Raw genomic sequence first — 27,582 nt, 5'->3', positions numbered from 1 at the left:
GCGGAGGATTAGCCTAGTGAGCCGCGGTGCCGGCTACACATGATTTTTAGTGATAGTGATTTTTCTTCAGATTTCATGAAAATACTTTTATTTCTACTTACATTACTTAAAGTGTAAAATATTTCTGGCCACAGTCATAAATACGTGGACTAATTCAAACCCAGGTGCTTATGGGATAGTGTTCGATGTGGTGTTTCTTGACCTTTCCCAGAGATTCTCACATTTATTTTAGGAAGCATTCTGTGATCTTGCAATTTGCAATTACTTATATGCAGCTGGATTTTCTTTTTTGTGTAACTCTGCTTGCCAAGAATTTTACTTTTTTTTATTTGTTATATATAAACTATGACTACAAATTTGTTGTTTTTTCAAATATAAAATTATAATAATTTTAATACTCAACATGCTTTTTAAACACAGAGACATCTATAAAAATTTATAAAAAAAAGCAAGAAGAGATGCATTTTCACTTTGAAAGAAAGGCTAGGTGCAAAATTGGTACTAACAGTTATATTTTCACAAACTTAGCTATGTCACCTCTTATTAAGAAACTGTAATTTTTGGCAAACTAATTTTAGCATTCTTGATGATACCCAGTTGCCTAGAAATTCTAGTTTTGTTTCAAAATTTGGACACTTCCAGGATCTCTTCCATCTTATAGTAGGGATTGTAGACTCTCTCTTGCTACCCAGACTTCCTCCTGTCATGTTAAAATTTTGCAACCTGAAAAGCCCTCATTTTTAATCTTACCAGTATGAATATTCCTTATCATAGTCCATTTGTACTGCTATAATAATATACCATGGACAGAGGAATTTATAAACAATAGAGACTTACTTCCCTCAGTTCTAGAGGCTGAGGAGTTCATGATCCTGGTGCCAGCAGGTTCAGTGTCTGTTAGCGGCTGGTCTGCTGCTTCCAAGATGGCGCCTCATCCGTCACTGTGTCCTGCAGAAAGCAGGAGGGCAGGAAGGACTGGATGCTGGGCCTTAACCCCATCCGTGGAGGAAGGGCCTCGTGACACCTAGAGGCCCATCTCTTGATACTATTGCATTGAAGAATAAGGTTCAGCATAAATTTTGGAAGTGTATACACACATTTAAACCTTTGCACCCCTACTCATACAACTGTAGAAACGAGACCTTTCAGGTTCTTAGTTTTTATGTACTAGTAGCTCATTTTAATGGCAGCCAAGACTGGCAATTCTTGGAAAGGCCCTTCCACCCATCATTCCTTGTGGCCCAGAAAATGCCACTCCTCTGTACTTCATTTACCTTTTCTTCTTTCCATTGTGTTTCTTCTCATCATTCCCTGAATTTGGACACTTCAGAAAGTGAGCAGTGATGCATGATACAGCAAAAAGATCAAGAAATTACAAATCAGTAAAGGAGGGTTTAAGTCTTTAGTGTACCTCTTAGCTATTCAAAAAGGATAAGCCACTTTTTGAGCCTTAGTTTAGCTATAAAATGGAGATAGCGATCCTCTTCATAAATAGATAATAATTCCCTCACTGAAAGAATATTAGGTATTTAGATACTGCTACCAGCAATGATGCAGCCTTTTGTTCCTTACTTCTTAGTGTTTTAGAAACAACGTTGAGCTTAGGATTCAGGTTGGCTGGACATGGTAGCATCAAAGAGTCAAAAGGCTCTTTTGAAAAGAGATTTGGAGGAAATCTCCGGGAAGACGGAAGTAAAGAGCATCAACTAGAGTGTAATTAAAATCAGTTCGACTTGCAGAGTTAAACATACATTTCCCCAAAAGTGATACAAAACATTGTTTACTTATGTGCCTTTATTGCATTGTCCTCTGCATCGCTACAGTAGATCAAAGGACCAAGTGAGTGATCCAAGCAGAAAAATAATTTTTTCCAGAGCCTTTTTCCTTGCTTAATTCGTGAGAGAGGAGACAAGAACTCTGTTCTCTAGTCAACTGAGGTTGATCTTACTTGAGCAAAGTATGGCTAAAAGCATCCTAGTATAAGCACATGTACAATGACAAGCAGGCTCTGGGAGGAAAGACTTAAAAAGCTGAAAAAAACAAGGCGTAATTGGCCTTCCTTGCTTTATTGTGGGTTTTTCTGTTTGACTATAATTTTAACCAGGAAATGTTGGGAAAGATTTAATTACTTGATACATAGTAGTTGTAATCACCATAAAGCCAAGCATAGTGCTGATTTTTAAATTTCGTTTGCATTATCTGATCTTTGGAAATAGTCATCAGAAAATGAAAATTTATGCAAGATGCTGTGCTATTTTAGAGTATAATGTATGAATATTAATTTTTTTGTTTTTGTCTGTCTGTAACACAAAAGCAACTTTGCAGCCCTCAAAATGTGAATTGCAGAGACTTAGAGGGCCGGCACTCAACACCGCTACACTTTGCAGCAGGCTATAACCGCGTGTCTGTTGTAGAGTACCTGCTGCATCATGGCGCAGACGTCCACGCCAAAGACAAAGGGTACGTGTTACAGTGCAGCTGTGTGGGAGTCATGCTCCTCAGCCTTTCAAAACAAAAACCTCTGGAGTCTTTTCTGTATGCTTGCTTAAAAACATAAACATGACCGTACAGAAAATGGAAATTTCCGGTCAGCACACCTGCTAGAGATGCAACTTTAATTTGTATGTAATCCAGATATTTCAAATGCATTAACGAGTGTGTATGCTGTGGAGGTGGTGGTATTTATTTACTTATTAAAGACATTTCATGTATTTGAAAGGCAGGCAGAGAGGGAAAGAGAGAGAGAGAGAGAGAAATCTTCCATCACTGGCTCATTCCCCAGGTGTCCACAGTGGCCAAAGCTGGGCCAAGTTGAAGCCAAGAACCAAGAAGTCATCCAGGGCTCCCACGTGGGTGGCAGGGACCCAGGCTCTTAAGTCATCTTCCACTGCTTTCCCATGCACATGAGTAAGAAGCTGGATTGGAAGTGGAGCAGCTGGGACTTGACCTGGTGCTCCAGTATGGGATGCTGGTATTGCAGGTGTCTGCTTCACCTTCTAGGCCATAACATCCCGCCCCACTGGTGGTGGTCTTTAACACTAAACGATGATACCACTCTCTGGATAGTCTACCTAGCGGTTTCCTTGCTTTCACCCAGTGCTTTATCTTGAATATCTTTCTTTCCAAATCAGTAGTTAATAGTTCATCAAGGGCCCGGTGCTGTGGCGCAGTAAGTTAATCCTCCGCCTGCAGCGCAGGCATCCCATATGCACACCAGTTCTGGTCCCGGCTGCTCCATTTCCAGTCCAGCACACTGCTATGGCCTGGGGGAGCAATAGAGGATGGCCCAAGTCCTTGGGCTCCTGCACCCACGTGGAAGACCAGGAAGAAGTGCCTGGCTCCTGGCTTTGGATTGGCGCAGCTCCAGCCATTACAGCCATTTGGGGAGTGAACCAGTGGAAGGCCTTTCTCTCGGTCGAAATTTCCCTCTTACTCTAACTCTACCTCTCAAATAAAATAAAGTCTTTTAAAAAATAATTTATTGAACCCTTAGATGTAGTATCTTATTACATTGTATGAATTTTTTATCTGGTTTGTAATTTAATGTTTATCCCTCTGGATGTTTTTTGCTTTTAAAACTATATAATCTGTGCTGTTGCTGTGGCGTAGCAAGTAAAGCCACCACTACAGTGCTGGCATCCCCTACGTATGATACGTATGACACTTCCAATCCAGCTCCCGGCTCATGTGCCTAGCAAAGCAGCAGAGGATGACCCAAGTGCTTGGGCCCTGCACCCACATGGCTTCTGGACTGGCTCAGCTCCAGCCATTACAACCATTTAGGGAGTGAACCAGCAGATGAAAGATCTCTCTCTCTCTCTCTCTGTCTCTGTCTATATCTCTCCCTCTCTCTGTAACTCTTCAAGTAAAATAAATAAATCTTTTTAAAAAATAAATCTATATAATCTCTTCAAAAAAGAAGCCACCCATCTCAAAGTCATCAGTATCAACAGAAACAATTTTATTTTCACTACTTCCAGTATTCTATATTTTATATTAGTTTGCTAAATTATTTGAATTTCTTTAGACAGAGCTTAAAGCAGCCACCGAAGCTAGTTAGAAATACAAGAAGGGATTTTTAGCTGAAATGAGTTTCCATATTCTGAATTAATTTTATATCCTCTCAAAACCAGCCAACACCTTTATGTATAATTATATAGCAGAATGAATTAAACTGTGTAGAATTAACCTGTATACTTTAAGCTTCAGTTACTGATTATGTATTTCTTTATCTTTTTCAGTGAATATACCAGACCTTAATATTCAATAATAATATCACTAATTATTTCAAAGAGTTGTGCATTGGAGAGCAAAAAACATTTGTTTCTTTTGCCTATTAGGATATTTCATTGGAAAAATGTTTTTTAAACAGAGTACAGATTTCTAAATAAAAAGATACTTGACACCTGTTTTTGCCATGTCTTAAATTCAACTTAAACTTACTCTTTTTATGCACACTTCTGTATGGGGGCATCTTTGCCGTTTTAGAATGCCAGTGTGCCTTTTAATCAGAATGTGCAGTCACCGCAGAATAGCTGGCCCATATGAGTGAATTGAGGCAATGAGATTTTCTTTTCTGACTAGAGTTTATAATCGACATCATTCGTTTCCTCTCTGAATACTTTCTCCATCACTTGGGTTGTCAGTTTTCATTGCTTGGCACCTGGATATAACCCTACGCATAGAAACCACTGAGTCATTACAAATTAAAATATAAAAGGTAGATCAAGAAGATGGATTGCATTGTATATTTTATAAGGTTATAATTTTCATTAGGAAAACCTAAAAATGGAAGAAAATCTGAGAGGAAATAAAACTAGATTATTGATTAATTAACCCTGAAATCACTTTGTAGTGTTGGACTTTCTATTGTCAAGGTGAAAATATGAATTTTAAGTTATTTACAAGTAAATGATTGTATCTGAAAGACTAAATGAGAATTATTTCTTTTTGAATGGATGTTTAATATATGCAATAAAAATGCATTATTTGATTATAAAGAACCATTTTAACACAGATATTTGCTTTGTGACTTTAAAATAATTTTCTTTTGTGTAGCGGCTTGGTGCCTCTTCATAATGCCTGTTCATACGGACACTATGAGGTGGCTGAGCTCTTAGTGAGACACGGGGCTTCTGTCAATGTGGCGGACCTCTGGAAGTTTACCCCCCTTCATGAAGCAGCAGCTAAAGGGAAGTATGAGATCTGCAAGCTCCTCTTGAAAGTATGTAGTTTAAACAAAGTTATAAAATATAAGACAATTCTATGTATGTTGGGCTATTACTTGAAATTAAATGGGAATATTTTGTAAGTGACTATTGTAGAAATTTCTTCCATATTCCATTTTAGAGGCATGGTTAAGTGTGATATACTTACATAGCTGTGAGGAGTGCCAGTACCTTTCTGAACTGATTAGGTTTTGGAATAGGGTTGGATTAATTTGTGTGTATTAAGTATTATCTTAATACTTACAGTTTTAAAATCTGAAAAAAAATCGATAAAGGGAGCAACAGGTTTTTCAGTCAAGTTGATTTATTTCTTCTTACTGGCTATTTTATTATTATTAACTCATTCCTCATCATTAATTATTATTTAAACATATATTTTACTAGCAGGTTCTAATTAGAATATAAGGTAACTTCTAAATAAAGTTGTTGATATAGGTTTTTGAGAAATACCTAAAACAGTAGAAACTAGTAGTTATATGAGAGTACCAGTAATTTCATGTTTTTTTTTTTTTAAATTAAATGATATAAAAAATGACTCAACACTGGTTTTTATGTCTTTTTTGCTTCTTAAACTAGAGAAAAAAACTCTTCTGGTTAGCTATAAAAAAATTCTTCTGCCTTTTTATGGGCTCAAATACTTATTCTTAAGAGTCTTACAAAAAACATGATTTTGTACTAATTTTTATTATCACTGGTTGGTGAGAAATAGCTTCCAGGTGATTGTGAATCCATTGTCTACCTTGGTTTATTCCTAGTTGTTACAGTGGGCCAATAGCAGTCTATATGAGAGCTATAATAAAAGTTCTTGACATTGATTTACCTTATTTCACAGGTATGGATATTTAAACTTTTTAAATCAAGATTTTTTTTATTCATTTGTACCTAATTTTGTGACTTCATATGAAAAATATTACCAAACCTTTTTCTTCTGTTTTTCATTATATCCACTCAGTATCCTTTTATAATTTAACTGTGGTCAAAATTACTGTCCTGGCCATTCTTGAAAGAAGGAAAGGTTTCCAGAGACAACTTGGAGTCTGAGACAAAGTACCTTGTGTAAGGAGTGGAATCACTCTCCAGCCTCCTCATTTCACTAGCACCACTGGCCCTCAGCCTTTGACTGAATAATGGAGAGCTGATCCAGTGTATTGCCAGGTGGAGAATTTGTGACAGTAAACAAGATAGTACCTCTTTTTTTTTTTTTTTCAAAATGCATATGTAACAGATAACATTCTTCAAATGAGCAGAAGTAGAGTAAGTTAAATAAAATAGAAATAAAATAGGTAAATATGTATATACCTGCCTATCATCTGCCAATGCAAAGACATTACACAGAACGCAAACCCCATTTTTCTTTCTTTCTTTTTTTTTTTTTTTGTAGCATGGAGCAGATCCAACTAAAAAGAACAGAGATGGAAACACGCCCTTAGACTTGGTGAAAGAAGGAGACACAGATATTCAGGACTTGCTGAGAGGAGACGCTGCCTTACTGGATGCTGCCAAGAAGGGCTGCCTGGCCAGAGTGCAGAAGCTGTGCACCGCGGAGAACATCAACTGCAGGGACACCCAGGGCAGGAACTCGACGCCGCTGCACCTGGCAGGTAGGTGTTCCTCCCTTAAAGACCTACAGCAGCTCACCAAGGCATGAAACAAGCAGGCAACAACAAGAAACAGTGCTGAGCATCGCATAGGGCACCACGTAGAAACACGCTTTCAATTGACATACTTTTGTGTATTTCTTACTGTGAATGCTCTCAATTCTCGGATAATAGTATTATCTTTTGAAGCAAAAAGTGCTCAAACGGGAACTTTTTCTGATGTATATTACTTATATACATATATTCTTTCCCATTAATCTGTTGTGTTTATCTTTTTTCACTCTAATAGCAGGCTATAATAACCTGGAAGTAGCTGAATATCTTCTAGAACATGGAGCAGATGTTAATGCCCAGGACAAAGGCGGTTTAATTCCTCTTCATAATGCAGCATCTTACGGGGTAAGCACGCTAAAGTAAGAATCTAGAAAGCTTCCCTTAACTCTCACCTTTCCTACTCTATTAAATGTATGCAGTAAGCAAATAAATATCTAACCGGCAACTTAATCTGCCACAATTTTATTCTCCTATTCAGAGTTTTCATCTTGCCTTCTCCATTAAGCTTAGCTATATTTTAGCCAATCATGATGCCTCTCACAGAGTTTTGATCTATCCACGTTATCTAGCATAATAATAGCTGTGTAGTAGGTGCTCAGTTAATATTTATGGACATGTGTAATATATTTCTTTTTTTTTTAACTTTTTTTTTTATTTTTGACAGGCAGAGTGGACAGTGAGAGAGAGACAGAGAGAAAGGTCTTCCTTTTGCTGTTGGTTCACCCTCCAATGGCCGCCACGGTAGCGCGCTACGGCCGGCGCACCGCGCTGTTCCGATGGCAGGAGCCAGGTGCTTCTCCTAGTCTCCCATGGGGTGCAGGGCCCAAGCACTTGGGTCATCCTCCACTGCACTCCCTGGCCACAGCAGAGAGCTGGCCTGGAAGCGGGGCAACCGGGACAGGATCGGTGCCCCGACCGGGACTAGAACCCGGTGTGCCGGCGCTGCAAGGCGGAGGATTAGCCTAGTGAGCCGCGGCGCCGGCCATGTGTAATATATTTCAACTCTACCCCAAGTAGATTTTAGAAACCAGCAGGCCCAGAAGCCTGTTATATAGGCATGGGCATCATGGTGCCTTATGTATGTCATCAGCATCTTTAAAATATTCAAATAAGTTGGCCGAGTAATTGGTATATATAGTTTCATAGAATTCAGATGACTAGCTAAAACCCCACCATGGAACTTCAGAGACATTCTGTCTAACACTAAAGCTAACCATCATCTGTAAGAAGAAGTGTATTGCTATATCTTGATACCATTTGTCAGAACTGACTGACTAGAAGTAACCAACGCCTACCCAGGCCTGATGACTCATGACAGTAGAAATAAGGCAGATGCTCTGTGCTTGTATGTTCATCCTTTTAATCCCTATTTGACTGTAAAAATCCCCAGAGGCCAGATTGTACGCACCAGATGTCCTCATGGTTGGAATCACTATTGATGAGCACGGTTTCTAGATTTGCAAAAGCCTGACAAGCTATAAATAAAAACCAAACTAAGCACCTTGATCTCCATATTCTGCCTTTTGCTCTCTTCACAAAGAGAATGTCCTCATCTTTTCAGGCCAGTTTCACAAAAGCCAGTGCTCAGACTTCAGGAAAATGACGAATCTGAGTGAGAATACTTGTAAGGAAAGCAAACAATCCAGTTTTAAATTGGAGAAACAAGAAAGAAAATTATACTTCCAAGAGTAATTATAAATTAATAGGAAGTTATAATATTTAATAAATATATTATTGGTACCGAAGTCCTTTTGAAACTACAATTATCTTTCCAGAGATTGTTAGAATTTCCCTTTGATCTTTCTTTGCATAACATTCTCAGTTCTAGTGTACAACAGACATTTCTACTGAAGATCTCATATGCTAAATATTTGCTGCTAACTGCATATATGAGAGGTCTCTCAAAAATTCTTGGAGGGGGCCAGCACTGTGGCACAGCAAGTTAAGCTGCCACTTGCAATTCCAGCATCCCTTAGGAGTGCAGTCCCAGCTGCTCCACTTCCAATCCAGCTCCCTTCTAATGCACCTGGGAAAGCAGCAGCAGATGGCCAAGGTACATGGGCCCTTGCCACCCATGTGGGAGACCTAGATGGAGTTCTGGGCTCCTAGCTTCAGCCCAGCCCAGCTCTGACCGTTGTGCCCATTGAGGAGTAAAGCAGCAGATCAAAGATCTCTCTCTCTGTCTCCACTTCTCTCTCTCTCTGCCTTTCAGATAAACAAATCTTCGAAAGAAAAGTTCATGGAAATACATATTATAAGAAATCTGTGCATGGATTTCAAAATTTTTTGTGCCAAAATAAGCTTATCTTTTAATTCCACTTATCATGAACTTTATGAAGTGTCCCTGTATGTTATATATAGTTTTTACCCTGAAGTTATAATTACACATGTATATCATTTGCAGACTAAACTTCTTAGCATGAGCTCTCTATATATTGCTGAGTTAAGAAAACTTTTTTCTGCCAAGGGCCATTTGAATATTTATAGCATCATTCGTGGCTCATACAAAATTATCAACTTAAAAATTAGACTGCTATAGACTTTGTGAATTTTGAGTCTTGCCTGTGGTTGCCTTGGCAGAGTCATGTACGGCCCATGGCTGACTTTCCCCACCCTTGCCTTGTTATATTCTAATCATCCCTTTGCTAAGCTTCAGTCAAGAGTTTATAAAACTCTTATAGGATCTTAAATGTCTTTTATCTTCTGTGTAAATCTCCAATGAGTAAGGATAGATGGTGGCAATAGAATCATAGTGGTGACGTCATCTAATAAAGCTTCTGTGATACCAGCAGCTTTCTAGACTACAATTGACCCCATGTTGTGGATGTAGGGAAGTACCGGTCCATCAGTCCTCTCCTCTCACAGGCTTCCTGACTGTCCCCAGGATAAAATAAGTAATACTAAATTTATAAAGTCACCATTTCCCATCCTTCTAATAGGAAAAGGGTTGAGATGTTTCTTATTCTACATTTGTGTCATTTGGCAATCTGAGTGAGAGGAATAGAATTAATGAAAGTGGTGGCTAAAATCTAATGGAGCCTGCACATCGACCTTGTTTTATATCATGCTCCCTGGAGACTGTCTTGTCACTGGCTGAAGAGAGGTGTAATATAGTCAGTCTTCTGGCAGGTGACCACTGTTCTGTTCTCGTAAACTGATTCTGCCGTTCTTCACAGCTCGGACTGACTCTTCGTTTCTATCTCCAAGTGAGAGCCGATGAATTCTTCTCACCTCTTTTTGTGTTATCAAACCCCCACTGCTTAGCTATTTGTAAGTGAAGGTAGCTTACTGAGGTGAAAATGAACAGAAAATTCTCCAGGCTGTAGAGGTTTTGGTTCCACCTGGGTGAGTCCATCTTGTTCTGAAAACTCAAATGAGCAGGCATTTTTACCTCATTGTGTGGGTGGATTATCTGAGTGACTAAAAACCTCCACGTACTAAACGTGTAAGTTCAAAACTCAAGCAGCTCAATAGCTATGCACTGTTATCCACCAACACCTTTATTTTGGTGATTTATTTATTTTATAAATAAAATTTACTTATTTTTTTTTCCATTGCCATTTTTTTCATGTGTGCAGCCTCTCCCCCTGATGAATCGCTCTCATGACTCACTGGTTGTTGATTGGCAGTGAGGTCATCCTCCCCACTGAGAATCTTGGCCCTATAAAGTAATCCTAGTTAATGCCACTTATAATCGTGTTTTGGGCTATCAATGCCCATATCAGATCAGCTGCTCTCGATTTCAGTGAAGTGCCTTAAAATGAGGACTAATGTTACCACAATCCTGTATAAAAATGTAAAAAGCTGCTTGGTCTTCCTTCAACTTATGGACACACAAAGGACAGATATAACCATTTTATATAAAGGGAAAATAAAACTTTTTTGTGATCTGGAGGTATATAAATTTGTGTATCTTTCTTTCTTTTTTGACTGGCAGAGTTAGGCAGTGAGAGAGACAGACATAGAGAAAGGTCTTCCTTCCGTTGGCTCACCCCCTAAATGGCCGCTGCGGCCAGCGTGCTGCGCCGATCCAAAGCCAGGAGCCAGGTGCTTCCTCCTGGTCTCCCTTGCGGGTGCAGGGCCCAAGCACTTAGGCCATCCTCCACTGCACTCCCGGGGCCACAGCAGAGAGCTGGCCTGGAAGAGGAGTAACCGGGACAGAATCCAGCGCCCCAACCGGGACTAGAACCTGGGGTGCCGGCGCCGCAGGCGGAGGATTAGCCTAGTGAGCCATGGTGCTGGCCAAATTTGTGTATCTTTCAAAAGTTCCTCTTTGTTCTTGCCACATACCTACCTCACCTGGACGTTCTAATGACATCGTAGGGCTCCAGTCCACATGGAGTGGCCTGGCCGCATCCTGTGTATTTTACACTTGCTCTGAAGTAATAGCTTTGTGGAATAGATTTTTTGTAGCAGTTCATCTTGAGTAGATAACAGAAGCAATCTGTAGAATAATTTTAAGAATAATGCTCCCTACTTAAATGCTTTCTCCTACTCTTTCCCACTTTGATCTTGTCAGGAAAATGTCTCTTGTGTTTTAGTCCAGCATGACCTTGCATGTATCTGCAGTGTAATGGAAAGAACTGTACTTGGGATTGGAGCATCTGGAAAGTAGTCTTTACTCCTGTGCTCAGTAACCCAGTAGTCTTCTGACCTCCAGCTTTGTCACTAGTAAAAGCTGGATGCTAAGAACTTCTTTACAGGGTTACTGTAACGATGAAATAAGACCATGCATATGGAAAATGTACTCTCTAAGCTAAGGCACTATGAAAATCCAGTGTAATACTGTAACTCACTTGCCACAATCAGAGTAAGAACTGGGTACCACTCTTACATCTCACAGCCTTAGGAATGATCTATGTATTTGGCCAGCTCAAAATCAGTATTAAGTCAGCACAGGTTAATTGACTAGAGAGAAAATAATAAGAGGGCGAGGAGCATTGTGGCTGAGCAGGTTAAGCCACCGCTTATGACACCCACATCCCATATGGGAGTGCCAGTTTGAGTCCTGGCTACTCTGCTTTTGATTCAGTTTCTTGCCAATACACCCTAGGAGGCAGTGCTGGGCCCCTGTCACGTAACGGAAGACCTTGATGTTGTTTCCAACTGCTAGCCTCGGCCCAGCCCAGCCCTGGCTGTTGCAGGCATTTGGGAAGTGAACCAGTAGATGCAAGATATCTCTCTGGCTCCCATTCTCCCTCTGCCTTTCAAGTAGTTGAAAATAAATTTTAAAATAATAATAATACGGTGTCTGTGAATTTCAAAAAAAAAAACCTGTTTACTTCTTGTGTTTATTTATTTATTGGTAATTTTTCCTCTAGAGTGCTTCAGTCTATTCTCTGTATTTCTTTGGGCCTTTTTTAATATAAAAAACACTTGCCATCTCAGTTTTTCCAAATACAGAAATGAATACATAGCTTTAAGAAGTTCAAATAAAAGTTGCAAGTTTCATGAGAACTTACATTAACATTTTATACCTTATTGTGTTTAGTGTTCTTTACAGTGCAATGTCTTGTATTATTTTTGAATGTATGTTTATGCAAGACAGTTAATTTTTCTTCTCTTCCATAAATATAAAGCATTTATTTATTAGCACAAAGCATATAATGTTGTTTTCTCGTAAGAGTAAATCATTTAGCCAATTAGTTTTCTTTCTCCACTTTTTCCATTTCCTATTGTCTTCTCTCTAAAATATATCTTCGGAGGATTTCATGACATCATTGTAATAAAAAGCCTTTGTATGATTAAATGGCTGTCGCCAGAGCCTGGGCACATTTCTCTTCTCCCTATTTCCCACCTTCCTAACGTTTCCATGTTGGATTTTTCATCTATGACATGTTGTGTTGCAGTTAGACCCTGAAACCATATGAAATTGACTCTTTCTCCTGGAAGCATTCCACCAAGTTCAAGTCCTTTTCTAGACCTTTTAGTTCAATCCAATCCTCTTACAAATTGAAGAGAATAGCAGGACTGCTACTTATTTATTGGATTGGTCAGCCTTAAATTTCAGTTATGTCTTCTCCTAGTGGTTTAGCTGTTTAAAAGAATTAAACAGCTTAAGAATTTTGTTTGTGGTCTACTTGGGTAGTCATATACTTCCTCCTGTTCATTGCTCTTTCAGACATTTTTCAGCAAATTTAACTGACATATAATTGGTTTCTCTAGGCATGAACTATAAATTCAGTATAAAGAAAGTTTAATAGTACCTACCAGATACATAGTTCATTTTATACACACACATGTCAAAAAACCACATAATTTCTCTAGGACTATCTAATTTTGGAAGACTGTGAAGATTACTCTACCAAGTTATATTGTTCTGCCAATAAACATGGGAGTAGAATAAAATTAGTCATCAAAAGTATAATTTAAATAGCATATAACCTCACTAGAGAGAAGCTTGAAATTATTCCATGCTTTTGGGCTAACAAAATTATTCTTTTTCCAAAATATATCTTTTAAATAAGGGGTGTTGGTAGGTTTTAAATGAGTTTGATAATGCCACAGATGGTACCTCTGTTTTCATATTTTATGTTAGAAATCCTAAAAATAATTAAGGATCAGAATCAATTTTATGCTGGTTTCGTAATCCCAAGTGGATCATCAGAACTTGCATGTTCTCAGAAGCCTTATCTGAGTATGCTACTGCTTTTTTTTTCTTTTTTTGACTTTATATCATCAGAACAGATGTAGAAGCTTTCCTTAGGAGTTCATTCATTTGTTCTTTTTCTTTTAAGATGATTTTTCTTCACTTTTCTAAAATTCAGAAATATTTGTGGTCTATAAAAAGCTTCAATACTAACTCAGAAAAAGTGCCTGTTCTTTTTGAAGTGAATGTCTTCAGGAAAGCAAAGACTGTGTCTTAAGGAAGATGTGAAGTGGCATACCTTAAATCCTATCTTGTGGGGGGTGGTCTTTCCTTTAATCCCACCTTGGGATCTTTCTTCACCTTCCCCCTCTCTTCCCCTTCTCATACACGTCCACTTCAAAAAACTTGATAGGATGGGCATTGTGGCACGTCAGATCAAAACACTGCTTGCGGTGTGCACGTCCCATATCAGAATCCAGTTCCAGTCCTGGCTACTCCACTTTAGATTCAGCTTTCTGCTAATGCATCCTGGGAGGGCCTAGATGATGGCCCAAATGCTTGGATTCCTGCCGCCCATATAGGAGAGCCAGATGGAATTCCAGGCTCCTGGCTTCAGCCCAGCACAGCTCTGGCTGTTGTAAGCACTTGTAGAATAAACCAGTCGGTGAAAGATCCACTCTCACTCTTTTCTTTTTTCCCTTTTTTCTTTTGCTTTTCCTTTCCCCTCTCCCACCCTCACCTTTTGAGTAGATGAATAAATAAATAAATAAATAAATAAAACATAAAAATAGCCTAGCACAGTTGTGCCTTTTTGTCCATGGGTTCCATATCTGCTGATTGAAGCAACCACACTGGAAAAGGTGGGGGAAAGATTGCATCTATATAGAACATGTGCAGACCTGTATTATCCTCTAAATGGCACAATGTAGCACCTGCAGAGTCATTGCATTGCATTATGAATTATAATTTAGAATAAACAGAAGCTGTGCAGAGCTTAGATGCAGATATGCCGTTTTATAAAGGAGACTAGAGCATCTGTGGATTTTGGTATCCCTAGTAGATGCCAAGAGATGACTGCTTGTAGTTGAGCAACAGCATGAGTTAGAAATGTATTCTTCACAGATAATGTGCTTCTGAGTTAATTATCCAAAATGACCAAGACATACTAGGAAATATATCCATAAGAAATACAACTTATGCCATTCTTACAAAATTATAGACTATTGGGCTTGGATGAGATCTCAGGAATTCGTTAGTGGTACCTACCATCTGCAAATGTGTTGATAAACATATACAAGTTATTTTTACAAATCTTTAAAGCCTAGTTGTTGAATCAGTATTACCTGTGTATAATCAGTTTTTGCTCTGTAGAGCTGCCAGTGAGAGAACCCGTTTTTCTTTGAATTTTCTTCTACATTGGCTTTCAACATTCTGCACCTTTATAGTTCTACCATTATGTCTCTCTTTTAGCCCCCTCTGAGGACTCTTTTACTTTTTCCAAAATACTGCTCTCACAGCTTTATCTTTCTGTAATTATCCCTCTGTATTCTTTTCTCAATGAGCTCATTTATTAAGTGACTGCAACCGTTAATTTAATATTCCAGTTTGTAATCTCCCTAGAGCTCCTGCTCCCAATGCCAGGCCTTTGGTAGACACTCAGCAAATGTTTAGTAGCTGGGTGTCTCTGGGAGTATAAGGGAGTGAATAATTGATGGCCTCTATCTGTGCTCCAGCCTTTTCTGTCAAACCATTTACAGAACATCACTGTTTTAATGCTTTACTTCAAAAGTGAACCTTATCCTTCTATCATTTCGTTCCTACTTAACTTTTGCTATTCATTTTCTATTAATAGTTCCACCTCTGTTTTTTTCATCTTCTGGACACCAGTCCCACCCCCAATTTTGTCATCTTTTATTTTTATTATTCTTTCCTCATATGGAGTGAGTTTGTCTTTCTAACCCCAAATTTTTTTTGTTCCTTTGCAGATTTCTCAAATTTAGCCCTCTTTTCCATTCTGCCATAACCATGATAGTTCAAAGTCTCATCATCTCATGCCCGAGTTACTACTGTGTCTTCTGCTAACATTTCCTCTACACTTAAATCCTTTTGGTCATGACAGACTAATTTTTTTTTGTAAAATGTTGTTTTGTTAGTTTCCTAGAAGCTGAAGAAAAGAAACATTGAAAATCCTTGAGATGAGTGTTTCAGTAAATAGATCAGATTGCAGTAGATGTGGAGAGAAATGAGAAGAGAAGTGTGTGGGTACAGAATGCACATTTGAAAAGTTTGACAGGTGGATTTGATCATGAGCAGAGGGTCTAGGGTCAAATACTAATTCATTTTATATATGAGGAGTCTTCAAAAATTCCATGGAAAATGCATGGATTTCAAAATTTTGCACCAAAATAAACATCTTTTAACTCCAGTTTTCCATTAACTTTTGGAGTAAACTCATCTTTTTTCTAAGGGCCAGCATTGTGGCACAGCAGGTAAAGCTGCCACCTGTGATGATGCCATCTTTCCATAGGGAAGATGATTTAAGTCCCAGCTGTTCCACTTCAAATCCAGCTCCCTGCTAATGTGCCTGGGAAAGCAATGTAAGATAGCCCAAGTGCTTGAGCTCCTGCACCCATATGGGAGACCCAGAAGAAGCTCCTGGCTACTGGCTACTGGCTTCAGACCAGACCAGCTCCCATTGTGGCCATTTGGGGAATGAACCAGTAGATAGAAGATCTCTCTCTCTCCCTCTCTTTCTGTAACTGCCTTTCAAGTAAATAAAGCTTTTAAAAGATATATTTGTTTTTAAGATAGACCTGATACGTTAGAAGGCTGAATTCTTAAAAAAAAAAAAAAAAAAAAAAAGCCCATTAAGAGTTACAGGATAAAAGCATGATTGTGGAATTGAGATTTTGGAAGAGGCAAGAAAGGATGGAGTCCATTATACAGGGAGAAGAATGTATTTTCCCCCTAGAACAAACATTACAGATGAAACTACAGTAAAAGCAAGTGTACTTGATGGAGCTTCCCTAACGATCTCGCTGTGCATTCTCTTGTTTTGCTTCAGCATGTCGACATAGCAGCATTACTGATCAAATATAATACCTGTGTAAATGCAACAGACAAGTGGGCATTTACTCCTCTTCACGAAGCAGCCCAAAAAGGAAGGACACAGTTGTGTGCCCTACTCCTAGCACACGGTGCAGATCCAACCATGAAGAACCAAGAGGGCCAGACGCCTTTAGATCTGGCAACAGTAAGTTCTCAGTTCAAGTACTCAGTGTTGTTCATTGTACTTTCAAAGGGTTAAGTTCTAGGGCTTAATAAGTTTACCATTAGTAATGCTTATTTTGCTTAGAATAGGAAGAGAATTCTTTCTGAAATTTTTTTAAGTTCACACTTTTTTGTATTAAAATATAACTTAAGGGATGGGTCTTTGGCACAGTGTTTAAAACCTTGGTTGGGATGCCTGCTAGGTTTGAGTCCCAGGTCTACTCCTGATTCTAGCTTTCTGCTGATGTGCATACTGGGTGGCAGCAGATGATGGCTCAAATACCTGGGTCCCTGTCATTCATGTGGGAGACCTGAATTGAGTTCCCAGCTCTTAGCTTTAGCCTGGCACAGCCCCAGCTGTTGTAGGCTTTTGAAGAATGAACCAGCAGGTGGGAGCTCTCCTTGGCTGTCTTTTGTGTGTCTGTCTCTCCTTCTCAAATACATTTTAAAAAATTTAATTAAAAATGTTTAAATATATGCAATTTAAAACTGTTAAGACAAACTAAACAGTAAGCTTTTTGTACCACACTTAGCTTGAATGGAAAAACATGAATCTTAGGAAAGCACATTTCTAGAGTATCTTCTCAAAGAATTACATTTAGTAAAATGTCTTGCACCTTCTGTATTTGGCATGTAGTTGTAGAGCAACTGAATGTTCATGACAAGTTACACAAGCCTATGAGATGGCCAAAGAAAATTAAGTCAGCAGTATATTATTCTATGAAGATATAAAAGTTGATTAATATAGAAGTATTTCCCAATACTAGTTAACATTTTTTAAAGATTCGTTTTATTTATTTATTTTATTTATTTGAAAGAGTTACAGAGAGAGGTAGAGTCAGAAAGAGAGAGAGGTCTCCCATCTGCTGGTTCACTCCACAGCTGGAGCTGAGCCGATCTGAAGCCAGGAGCCAAAAGCTTCTTCCAGGCCTCCCACGAGGGTGCGGGGACCCAAGGACTTGAGCCATCCTCTCTGCTTTCCCAGGCCATAGCAGAGAGTTGGATGGGAAGTAGAGCAGCCAGGACTCGAACCGGTGCCCATATGGGATGCTAGCACTGCAGGTTGGGGCTTTAACCTGCTGTGCTGCAGTGCCGGCCCCTAGAGTTAACATTTGAGATAGTGATTAAGATAGTACTTGGGACACCCAAATCCCATATCAAAGTGGCTGGCCTCAAGTTCCAGCTCTGCTTCTGATTCCACCTACCTGCTACTGTGTGCCCTAGGAAATAGTAAGTGACTGCCTAAGTAATTGAGTTCCTGCCTACCATGTGTGAGTCCTGGATTGAGTTCCAGTCTCCTGATTTTGGCCTGGCCCAGCCCTACCTGTTGTGGGCATTTGGAGAGTGAACCAACAGATGGAAGATCCTCTCTTTCTGTATGTCTGTGTGTGTGTCTTTCCTTCAAATAAAATGAAAATAAATTTTTTAAAAAATGTTTCAAAACCAAGAATGAAATGTTTGTGGGTTAAATATCATAACTGCAACATTAAATACTGAATCATCTTCCCTGAACTTTTGGAAAATAGGGAGTTACAATAACTTCTAATTTTTAAGCTAGAAATCTGCTGCTGAGTAACAAACTTTCAGAACAGTGGCTTAATAATGACTTATTATTTCTCATGGTTCTCTATATTGGCTAGGAAGCTCACTTGAGGTCAGCTATGCAGTTGTACACAGCTGTGGCTGGAGCAGGAATGTAAGGGTCACTTCACTCCTATGCCTGGTCCTTGGCAGAGACCACTAGAAAGATGAGACCTCCTGTCTACTCCATGTGGTGTCTCACCATTTAGTAGGTTTGCTAGAATTTCTTCATGGGAGAAAACAGAAGCTGCCATTTCTCTTAAGACTAAGCCTGGAACTGGCATGCTAGCACTTCACTACATTCTGTGAGACAAAGTAAGTCGTGAGGTCAGTCCATATTTGAGGGATAAGCAAATAGACGCCACTTCTTTGAAGGGAAAAGAGCAAAGATTTTGACTATGTGTAATCTATCACAAGCCTCCTGGTGAGCACGACTTATTTACGTGTCTCCTGCATTTAAGCTGTATGCACAACACTGATCCATAGCAGCTCAGAAATCGAACCCGGCACCTGTTATGTTGGTAGCGCCTTCTACTCTGAAATCAGGGACTGGCCCTTGAATAAGGCCCGCTTCTCTCCCCAGGGGGAGGCTTTCTGTAGCTCTTGGCTGTGCCCTCTGAATCATCCTTCTGTTTTCATAAGAAATGACCCATGTCTATGGCTGTTAAATGGCTTGCTCAGCCTGTTGTTCCTTGCTCCCAGGAAGCTGGGCATCTTGATTGAGCCTTCCCTCCTTTTGATCAGTCTGTCCCTTCTAGTCCAGACTGGTACACTCCTCTATAAATGTTTGAGTTTCTTATCAAGTTATTTGCTTCTCCATCAGACAAAGGCAGCCTCACAGATCTCTTCAAGGCATGTCCCCCTCTAATTTGGATTACAAGCCAAGGAGCTAGGGGGCAATGTCCCTAAGACTCCTACAGTCTCTTTCATCTAGCTGAGAGAGTTCTAAGGGTACTACCCACCCTAAAGCTCTTTTTAAGACTTATGTAATACATGCCTACCTCTGAATTGATTTTTACTCTGAGGCCATGTTTTATTATCGACAACCTAGATTTGATCTTGGGCCTGAAGCTTTTTCTAGCTTTGAGAAACTTGCTAATCAGAAGTTGCAAACCTAGCAAATCTTGGATGAATATGTGTCCTTAAAGAGAACTAAGCAGTTCTTATCTTAGTTCATTTCTCTCCTGTGCTTTTTCAAGGCCAGATAGAACAAGCCAGTGCGGTTGAGTTAGCCAATCCACAAGTGTATTAGGGTCATTGTTGACCTTCCACAGTACCTTAAGTGCCAGGGCATTCCAGAGCATCAGTGTCCCTTTCTCCAGCTGTCCATTGCCACTATCTGTCTGCCAGCCGCCACGAACAGTCACCATGCCACGGTTCAGGCACCAGCCAAAGGCACATAGCTTGGGTTTTTGTTAGAGCAGCACTCCACTTCCAGGTACCAATTTTCATATCATTGCTCTCTTGCTGCAAAACAAAACATCCAAAAACATAGAGAGGAGCTTAACCTACCATTTATTTCTCAGTTCTAAGGCTGACTGGGTTCGGCTGAGCAGTTCTGCAGTCTGTATGGCTCTCTTCAATAGGAAATCAACCGAGGCTGGAGCATCCAAGATAGCCTTTCATCTTGCAGATTTTCTCCCTAATTCATAGTGTCTCTCACCACTCAGTAGTCCAGCCCACTTATTTACAGCGTGGCTTCTAAGAAAGTAGAAGTAGATACTGCCAGCCTCTTAAAGCCTTTCTCAAAAGGCTCAGAGCATCACATCCTTGATGTTCTATTGGTCAGAGCAACTCACAGGGCAAATCAGGTTCATGGAGAGGGAAATCGATGTCACCTGTAGGTGGAGGAGTGGCATGCACTACGTTGTGAAGGAATTAGTAGCTAATGGCTTTGGAAACGATCTCCTGCATACTCTTACAGCACCTTCACCTCACATGTGTGAACTGGGAAGCTTGTGAATAAACCAGCCAAGTAGTCAACCCTTCAGTTTTACCAGGAGCCAGCACTGTGGCACAGCAGGTGAAGCCAGCATCCCCTATCTGAGTGCTGGCTACTCTGCTTCCAGTCTAGCTTCCTGCTAATGTACCAAGGAAGGCAGCAGGGGATGGCCTAAGTACTTGGACCCCTGTTAACCCATGTAGGAGACCAGGATTGGGTTCCTGGCTCCTGGCTTTGGTCTGCATCAGACCAAAGACCTTGTTGTTATGGCCATTTGAGAAGCAAGTCAGCAGATGGAAGATCTCTGTCTCTCCGTCTCTCACTCTGACTTTCAAATAAATAAGTTTTTTTAAAACCAAAACGATAACTCAAAAATGTAGAAAAAAACATAAAAATTAAAACATGTTAATTGTACATTAAGTATACACCAAATAACCAAAGATTATTATAGTTGTTTAAGCAATAAAAGAGTAGGGCTGGCTTTGTGGCTTAGTGGTTAACATGCTGCCTACAACACTGGCATCCCATATGACCCCCGTTTGAGTCCCAGCTCTACTTCCAATCCAGCTCCCTGCTAGTCTGCCTGAGAAGGGAGCAGAAGATGGCCTGAGTGTTTTGTAACACTGCTACCCATATAGGAGACCCAAACATAGATTCAGGCTGGCCCAGCCCTGGCCATTATAGCCATTTGGGGGAATGAACCAAGTGATGAAAGATCTTCTCTTTCTCTAACTCTGCTTTTCAAATAAATAAATAATTTTTTAAAAGCACATATGGAAATTCTAAGAGAGAATTAATGTCCTAAAATAAGAAATATGTCTTAGAATTACATAGTTTCTCCAGTCCTATCTACTGAAATTACTGAGTCTCTTGGAGCTGTGAATAAGCGAAGGAAAGCAAGAGGAATGACCAAAACTCAAGGCAATAATAATCCTTTTATTAAAGAAAAAATTTCACAAAATATGTGGTCTGTAGTGTGGGAAATGTAACATTTTAAAATATAGTAATTTGTGTTTGTCCTATTTTAATTATGATTTCAGGCTGACGATATCAGAGCTTTGCTGATAGATGCCATGCCCCCAGAGGCCTTACCTACCTGTTTTAAACCTCAGGCTACTGTAGTGAGTGCATCTTTGATCTCACCAGCGTCCACCCCCTCCTGCCTGTCTGCTGCTAGCAGCATTGATAACCTCACTGGCCCTTTAGCCGAGCTGGCAGTAGGAGGAGCCTCGAACGCAGGGGACGGTGCAGCTGGTACAGAAAGGAAGGAAGGAGAAGGTGAGCAGACCTTTGAACTCTCCTTTGCTCATACTTTTCTTCAGTGGGACAGACTCACTGTTTTCTATTGGTAGCTGTTAAACACCTCATTTAGACACATCCTGTCTGTAACTTCATACACCTGACACCTTAGATACTTCATAGAAGACTAACAAGTTTCTAAACATCCGCATTATTCTTAGTATGCATATTCTAGTACCTCCATTTCCAACCATAGTATCTTATTAAACTATGTAATCACCAAAAACAACTGGGAGGTCACTTAAGGAGGGACTTTTTTAATTCATTAAAAACATTCAATTATAATTATGCTAATTAGAGCATTCTATAATTATATTATTAAATATTTGTTCTAATAGAACAATTATAATGCTATAATTATTATTCTAGAATATTAATCTAGTCCTAACTATAATATTAGAATTAATGTAAATACTCATGATTTGATAAAGCACTCTACTTTCACTTCTCAAATTTAGGGGTAACTTGAAATGTCTGAATTAAATTTATATGCAGACGCTCCTCAACTCACTGTGGGATTACAAATTGATACACCCATCATAAGTTGAAAATATCGTAAGCTGAAAATGCGCTGAGCTCCCCTAAGCTACCAAGCAGCCTAGCTCAGCAACGCGCACACTGGAGAGCCCTGGTTGTTTTTCCTCATGACCCTGTGGCTGACAGCGGGACTGCCACTGCTGCCCAGCAGCACTAGAGAGGGTCAGGCCACACATCACTAGTTCAGGAACACACCAACATTCAAACTCCAAAGTCCACTTTCTACTGAATGTGTATCACTTTCACACTATTGTAAAGGTGAAAAACGATTACTCAGACCTCGTCTTCAGTCTGGATTATATTATGCTGTGTAAAATCAACTACACAGCCAAGGATGTCAGAGAGCCATGACTTTAAATAGAAATTGAAATTTCCAGGGCCAGCACTGTGGCACAGTGGGTTAATGCCCTGGCCTGCGGTACTGGCATCCCATATGGGCGCCAGTTCGTGACCTGGCTGCTCCACTTCCAATCTAGCTCTCTGCTATGGCCTGAAAAGGCAGTAGAAGATGGCCCAAGTTCTTGGGCCCCTGCACCCATGTGGGAAACCTGGAAGAGGCTCCTGGCTCCTGGCTTCAGATCGGTGCAGCTCCTGCCAGCCATTGCAGCCAATTGAAGAGTGATCCATTGGATGGGGGGCCTCTCTCTCTCTTTCTCTCTCTCTCTCTGTTCCTCTCTCTCTCTCTGTTCCTCTCTCTCTCTCTCTCTCTCTCTCTCTGCCTCTCCTCAATCTGTGTAACTCTGACTTTCAAATAAATAAATCTTAAAAAAAAAAGAAATTGAAATTTTCTTTGTATTCATAAAATTGCTTCTGAGAAACTTTAATATGTTTCTGTTTCAGTTGCGGGTCTTGACATGAATATTAGCCAGTTCCTAAAAAGCCTTGGTCTTGAACATCTTCGGGATATCTTTGAAACAGAACAGGTAAGCCCCTGTATATATTTGAGTCTTTGAATTAAACATTAAGAATTATGAATTGTCACTCATTATTTCTTTTTTTTTTCTTTTTTTTTAATAGCTATTTTGTAACCCACAACATGTTTCTGTAGAAGCCAGGGAGTCTTATATTTTATAATTCATCCCAAAATTATCTAAAAAATGAGAGACTTTGTTATTTTGGTTTATATTTACAAGTAAGCTGGCTTTATATATTTTGTCATACGTCAAACTTCAACCATAAAACCACTTCAAACGGATGCTTTCAAAATTGCTTTTAGTTATTTTGTTTCCAAAACTGTTGGCATTTATCCAGTTCATTTCATTACTGATGTGACTAGATTTCCCCTTATAACCAATGAGAAACTCTTTCATTAAATATTTAGTATTCAGCAAATCTTGGACAACGAATACTTAGCCATTTGTACATTTTTAAAATCGTCCGTTTATGAAGTTGTTGTCATTCCATTAGAGTCTAATTAGTATTGAGCCAAAAATTGGCAATACATTCAAATGGACTATCCTATTTTCAGCTTTAATGTCTGTAAAAGTCTATGCCATCATTAGTTATGGAGTCATCATTAGGGCATTTATGAATTAGAATCCTATTTATCATGCTACCTTTGCATAGGATAAACAATTTTTAACTTAATATTGGATGGTTTTATTATCATGATCAGCATTAAATGTTGAATGATAATAAGTTCCTGAGTTTAAATTGCCTGTTATTGATATATATAAATAATCTTAGAATAGGAAGCTGTTTAGAGATCTTATAATCACCCTTTTAACATCTGTGTCTATCCTGTAGCCAAGGAAGGTCACTTATAATCTGGGGCAGGTGTAATAGAATGACTGTAACTTTTAAGTGTACCAAAATCTACCCTGAGTATAATCAATTTGTATGTTTTAGATTTAATGTTTACCCTGCTTTCCACTGAAACCACATCTCCAATCTATATAGTATATTAACTTTCATAAGGCGGTGGTGACAAATTACCACAAGTTACCTTCAAATTCTGGACATGTCAGCAGGGCTGTGCCTCCTGGAACTCTAGGGCTCCAAGGACAAGCCTTCCATGCCTCTAGCTTCTGACTCCTGGCAGTTTCCTCGGCTCGCAGCCACGTTCCTTCAAACCGCTTTATCTTCACATTGTGTTCTCTTTTTGTATCTGTATTCTCTTCTCTGTATCTCTTATAGGGACACTCACAGTGAATTTGGACCTACCCTTATAAGCCTATCTAATCTTTCTCAGGATCCTTAATTACATCTAGAAAAACATTTCCAAATCTCTTTCCAATAAGGTCATATTTGTGGGTTCTGGGGATTAGAACCGTAGCCTCTAGAGAGCCACCACTCAGTGCACTACAGTACAATACAGCCCTTCAGTTTTAAGACCTAGTCAGTTTATGAACTTCACCATTCCAACTGCCTGCCCACCAACACAAATCTTCCCATATTTTAGGATCAAATTTTTTAGTTATGTTCTATATGCCATAGTTTCCAAATTCCATACATGACCTTCTTCCCTGTTCTGGTTTCTTTATAGGCCTATAAGCAATTTGGAGTTAACTAAAAACCTCAGTTCTTTTTCTTCTTTTTCAGATCTTTTTCTTCTTTTTCAGATCAGTTACATTGTAAGATTTTTTTCTTTTTCTTAGTAAAATTAAGTTTCTTTAAAAAAAAAGATTTATTTATTTGAAAGGCAGAGTTACAAAGAGAGGGGCAGAGAGAGAGAGAGAGAGAAAGATCTTTTGTCCATTGGTTTATTCCCCAGATGGCCAAAAACAGCCAGAGCTGGGCCAATCTGAAGCCAGGAGCAGGAGCTGCTTCTGGGTCTCCCACTTTTTTTTAATATTTATTTATTAATTTGAAAGGCAGAGTTACAGAGGGCCAGAGGCAGAGAGAGAGAGAGAGAGGTCTTCCATCTGCTGATTCACTCCCCAGATGGCTGCAATGGCTAGAGCTGAGCCGATCCAAAGCCACGAGCCAGGAGCTTCCTCCAGGCCTCTCATGCGGGTACAGGGGTCCAAGGATTTGGGCTGTCCTCTATTGCTTTCCCAGACCAAAGCAGAGAATTGGTTGGAAGTGAACCAGCCAGGTCTTGAACCGTCACCCACATGGGATGCCAGTACTGCAGGCGGCAGCTTCACCTGCTGTGCCGGCCCTGGGGGGTCTCCCACTTTTAAGACATCATCACCGCCTCCCAGGGTTTACATCAGTGGGAAGCTGGAGTAAAACTGAATTGGGTCTCAGATCCAGGTCCTCCTCTGTGGGGTGCAGTCGTCCACTTGCTGTGCCGTGTGCACAAGGTTGGAGAATATGCTTTAGTGGAGCTTCAGATTTCTTCTGTCTGGTGGTGAGGACTTTAGAGAATGTGATAATTTCTTTTTCCTACCATTTGTACTCTGGCTTGGAGATTCCTTCTGAGAACATCTTAAACATTTAAGACTTTTTTTTCTTTTTCTCTCCCTGAAGATATTGAATCTGTTTTAAAAGCATTATTATCTGCTCTAGCCATATTATAGCCATATCCCTTCTTCCCAAATCATATCCACAATACTCTCATGTCTTCGCATAAAATCCAGAGGCCCTGACTCAAACAAATAATTTCATGACTATTAAAACATTTTCATATAACTTCAGGGTCCACTCTTCTTGTCAGTGAGCATTATAATTTTATGTTTTCTTTTTTACTTTGTATTGTATATTCCTCAGTTACTGACTGCCTCTGGCATATTTCTCTCTTTTTACTGATTTCCCATCAGTCCTCTGAAAGCTTGTCCTGGTTTCATCAGTTTCCTTGTTCTCCTTTCACTGTAGGTTTATTCTGAATGAATGGTTCCATTGATGTTGTTTTTGCCTTTTCTTGACCAGTGCTTTGACTCTTGCATTTAATGTGTGTTCTCTATTACACTTCCTCTTCCCCAGACAAGTGATACTACCATCCATCGTATTGAACTGTGGTTGCCTGTCTTTGGGCCCCATCCAGTCTTCAAGCAATCGGATTTATTTGTATTTCAACTGTAAATGTTACTTATTTAACACTCAGTTATGAAGTAATAAATTTGATGACCCTTTCCATAACTTAGAATTTCCCCATTGTAAATCTGACCAGTAATATGTGATGATAGTTGAAGATATTTGTGGAGTGGGGAAGAGAGAAGGTGCTTTGAACAACAAATATTGGGTGGATGAGAGGATGCATGGTGAATGGATGGATGGAATTACAAAATGTATGTATATAAATTCCATTTTAGGTTTATAAATTGTGCCATTCCTTTTTGCTTTTCAGATTTCAGATGTTAATATCTTTCGATCCTTTGTCTCCTTCATTTCAACCTAATAAATATTTTCTTTTTTCCTTGAATACGTATTTTCTTATTTATTCTTTCTATATAGCTATATAAGTAAGCATCAAATGAGATAAATGCCAAGGTAGCCCAGAGGCATTTTTTATTCACTGCTATGTGACAAATTACCCCAAAACTTGGTGGCTTAAAATAAATATTGAGTATCCTGCAGTTTCTGTGGGTCCAGGAGCTGAGCATGGCGTAGTTAGATGCCTCAGGCCACAGGTATGCAATGCAGTTAGTCCCGCCGTCTGCCAGCTCCATGGTTTCCTCTGGAGGCTCTCACTTGGCGAGAGTGGGGGCCACTTCCAACTTCACTCGTAGTGTTAGCCCATCTTGACCTTGACCCCTCACCTTACAGAGGTCCCCATGGAATGACCATATGGTATGTGTTATTTATCTGTTGCTGCTTGACAAATCGTCATCAATTTAACAGCTGAAAACAACACATCTGTGAGTCAGGAGTCTGTGCATGGTTTAGTTTTGCCCTTTGCTTCTGAGTCTCACAAAGCTGCAGTCAGGGTGCCTACCAGGGCTGGTAAATCATTTAAATACTCAACTGGGGAACTGATCCCATTCCAAGCTTACAGTCATGGGCAGGAGTCAGTAGCTTGCAGCTTGTTGGACTGGAGTCCTCCACTCCTTACCATCTGGGCCTAATATGTCATAATTCCTTACCAAAGCCAACAGGGGAGCGATCCTGCTAGTCAGCATGCAGTCACCATCGCTGAGCCCACACACCACAGGAATGGGACTCACTGTCTCTGTCTACTGCGGCATCGCAGCTGGCTCCCCCCGGGCGCAGGCCGGCAGAGTGAGCACTCCAGGCGGAAACCACCATCTTTTTACCACCTGGCATGAAAAGTGGTGTCTCCTCACTTCTGCAGTCTTAGGTTTGTTAGAATGAGTACCAGTGAGTCTAGTTCACACTCAAGGGCACGGAACACAGATACCAGGAGGTGTAGGGATCAGTGGAGGCCATCTTAGAGGCTGCTTTTCACAGTAGGTAGGAGGCCCGTTCTGAACCTTGCTTTCTGAACTAAATGGCAGATTATAATCTATCAGGGTGTTTTGTGGCTTCGGTTAGAAATTCTTTACATTCATTGCATGCTCAGTGCTTTATAATGAACAAGTAGATGAAGCTTCTGCATTGCTTCTAGGACATTGTGGAGTATACTGTGTTTGGCTGGCCTGT

At 39.8% G+C, this 27,582-nt stretch overlaps 1 protein-coding gene across 1 annotated transcript in view; it reads left to right on the top strand.

The window, feature by feature from the left end:
• TNKS (tankyrase) overlaps positions 1 to 27,582 on the top strand; it is a 216,159-nt gene that overhangs the window by 170,300 nt on the left and 18,277 nt on the right. Inside the window, exons 14-20 of the mRNA XM_062213699.1 lie at positions 2,315 to 2,460; positions 5,059 to 5,224; positions 6,610 to 6,829; positions 7,116 to 7,225; positions 16,534 to 16,722; positions 21,303 to 21,540; positions 22,939 to 23,021. Coding sequence (XP_062069683.1) covers positions 2,315 to 2,460; positions 5,059 to 5,224; positions 6,610 to 6,829; positions 7,116 to 7,225; positions 16,534 to 16,722; positions 21,303 to 21,540; positions 22,939 to 23,021 — 1,152 coding nt within the window. The remainder of the gene's footprint in view (positions 1 to 2,314; positions 2,461 to 5,058; positions 5,225 to 6,609; positions 6,830 to 7,115; positions 7,226 to 16,533; positions 16,723 to 21,302; positions 21,541 to 22,938; positions 23,022 to 27,582) is intronic.

Source organism: Lepus europaeus, chromosome 16 (genome assembly GCF_033115175.1).
Source record: "Lepus europaeus isolate LE1 chromosome 16, mLepTim1.pri, whole genome shotgun sequence".
In the NCBI taxonomy this organism is placed as follows: Eukaryota; Metazoa; Chordata; class Mammalia; order Lagomorpha; family Leporidae; genus Lepus; species Lepus europaeus.
The sequence above is the reverse complement of the archived record's forward strand: the minus strand, read 5'-3'. Positions and strand labels throughout refer to the sequence as shown.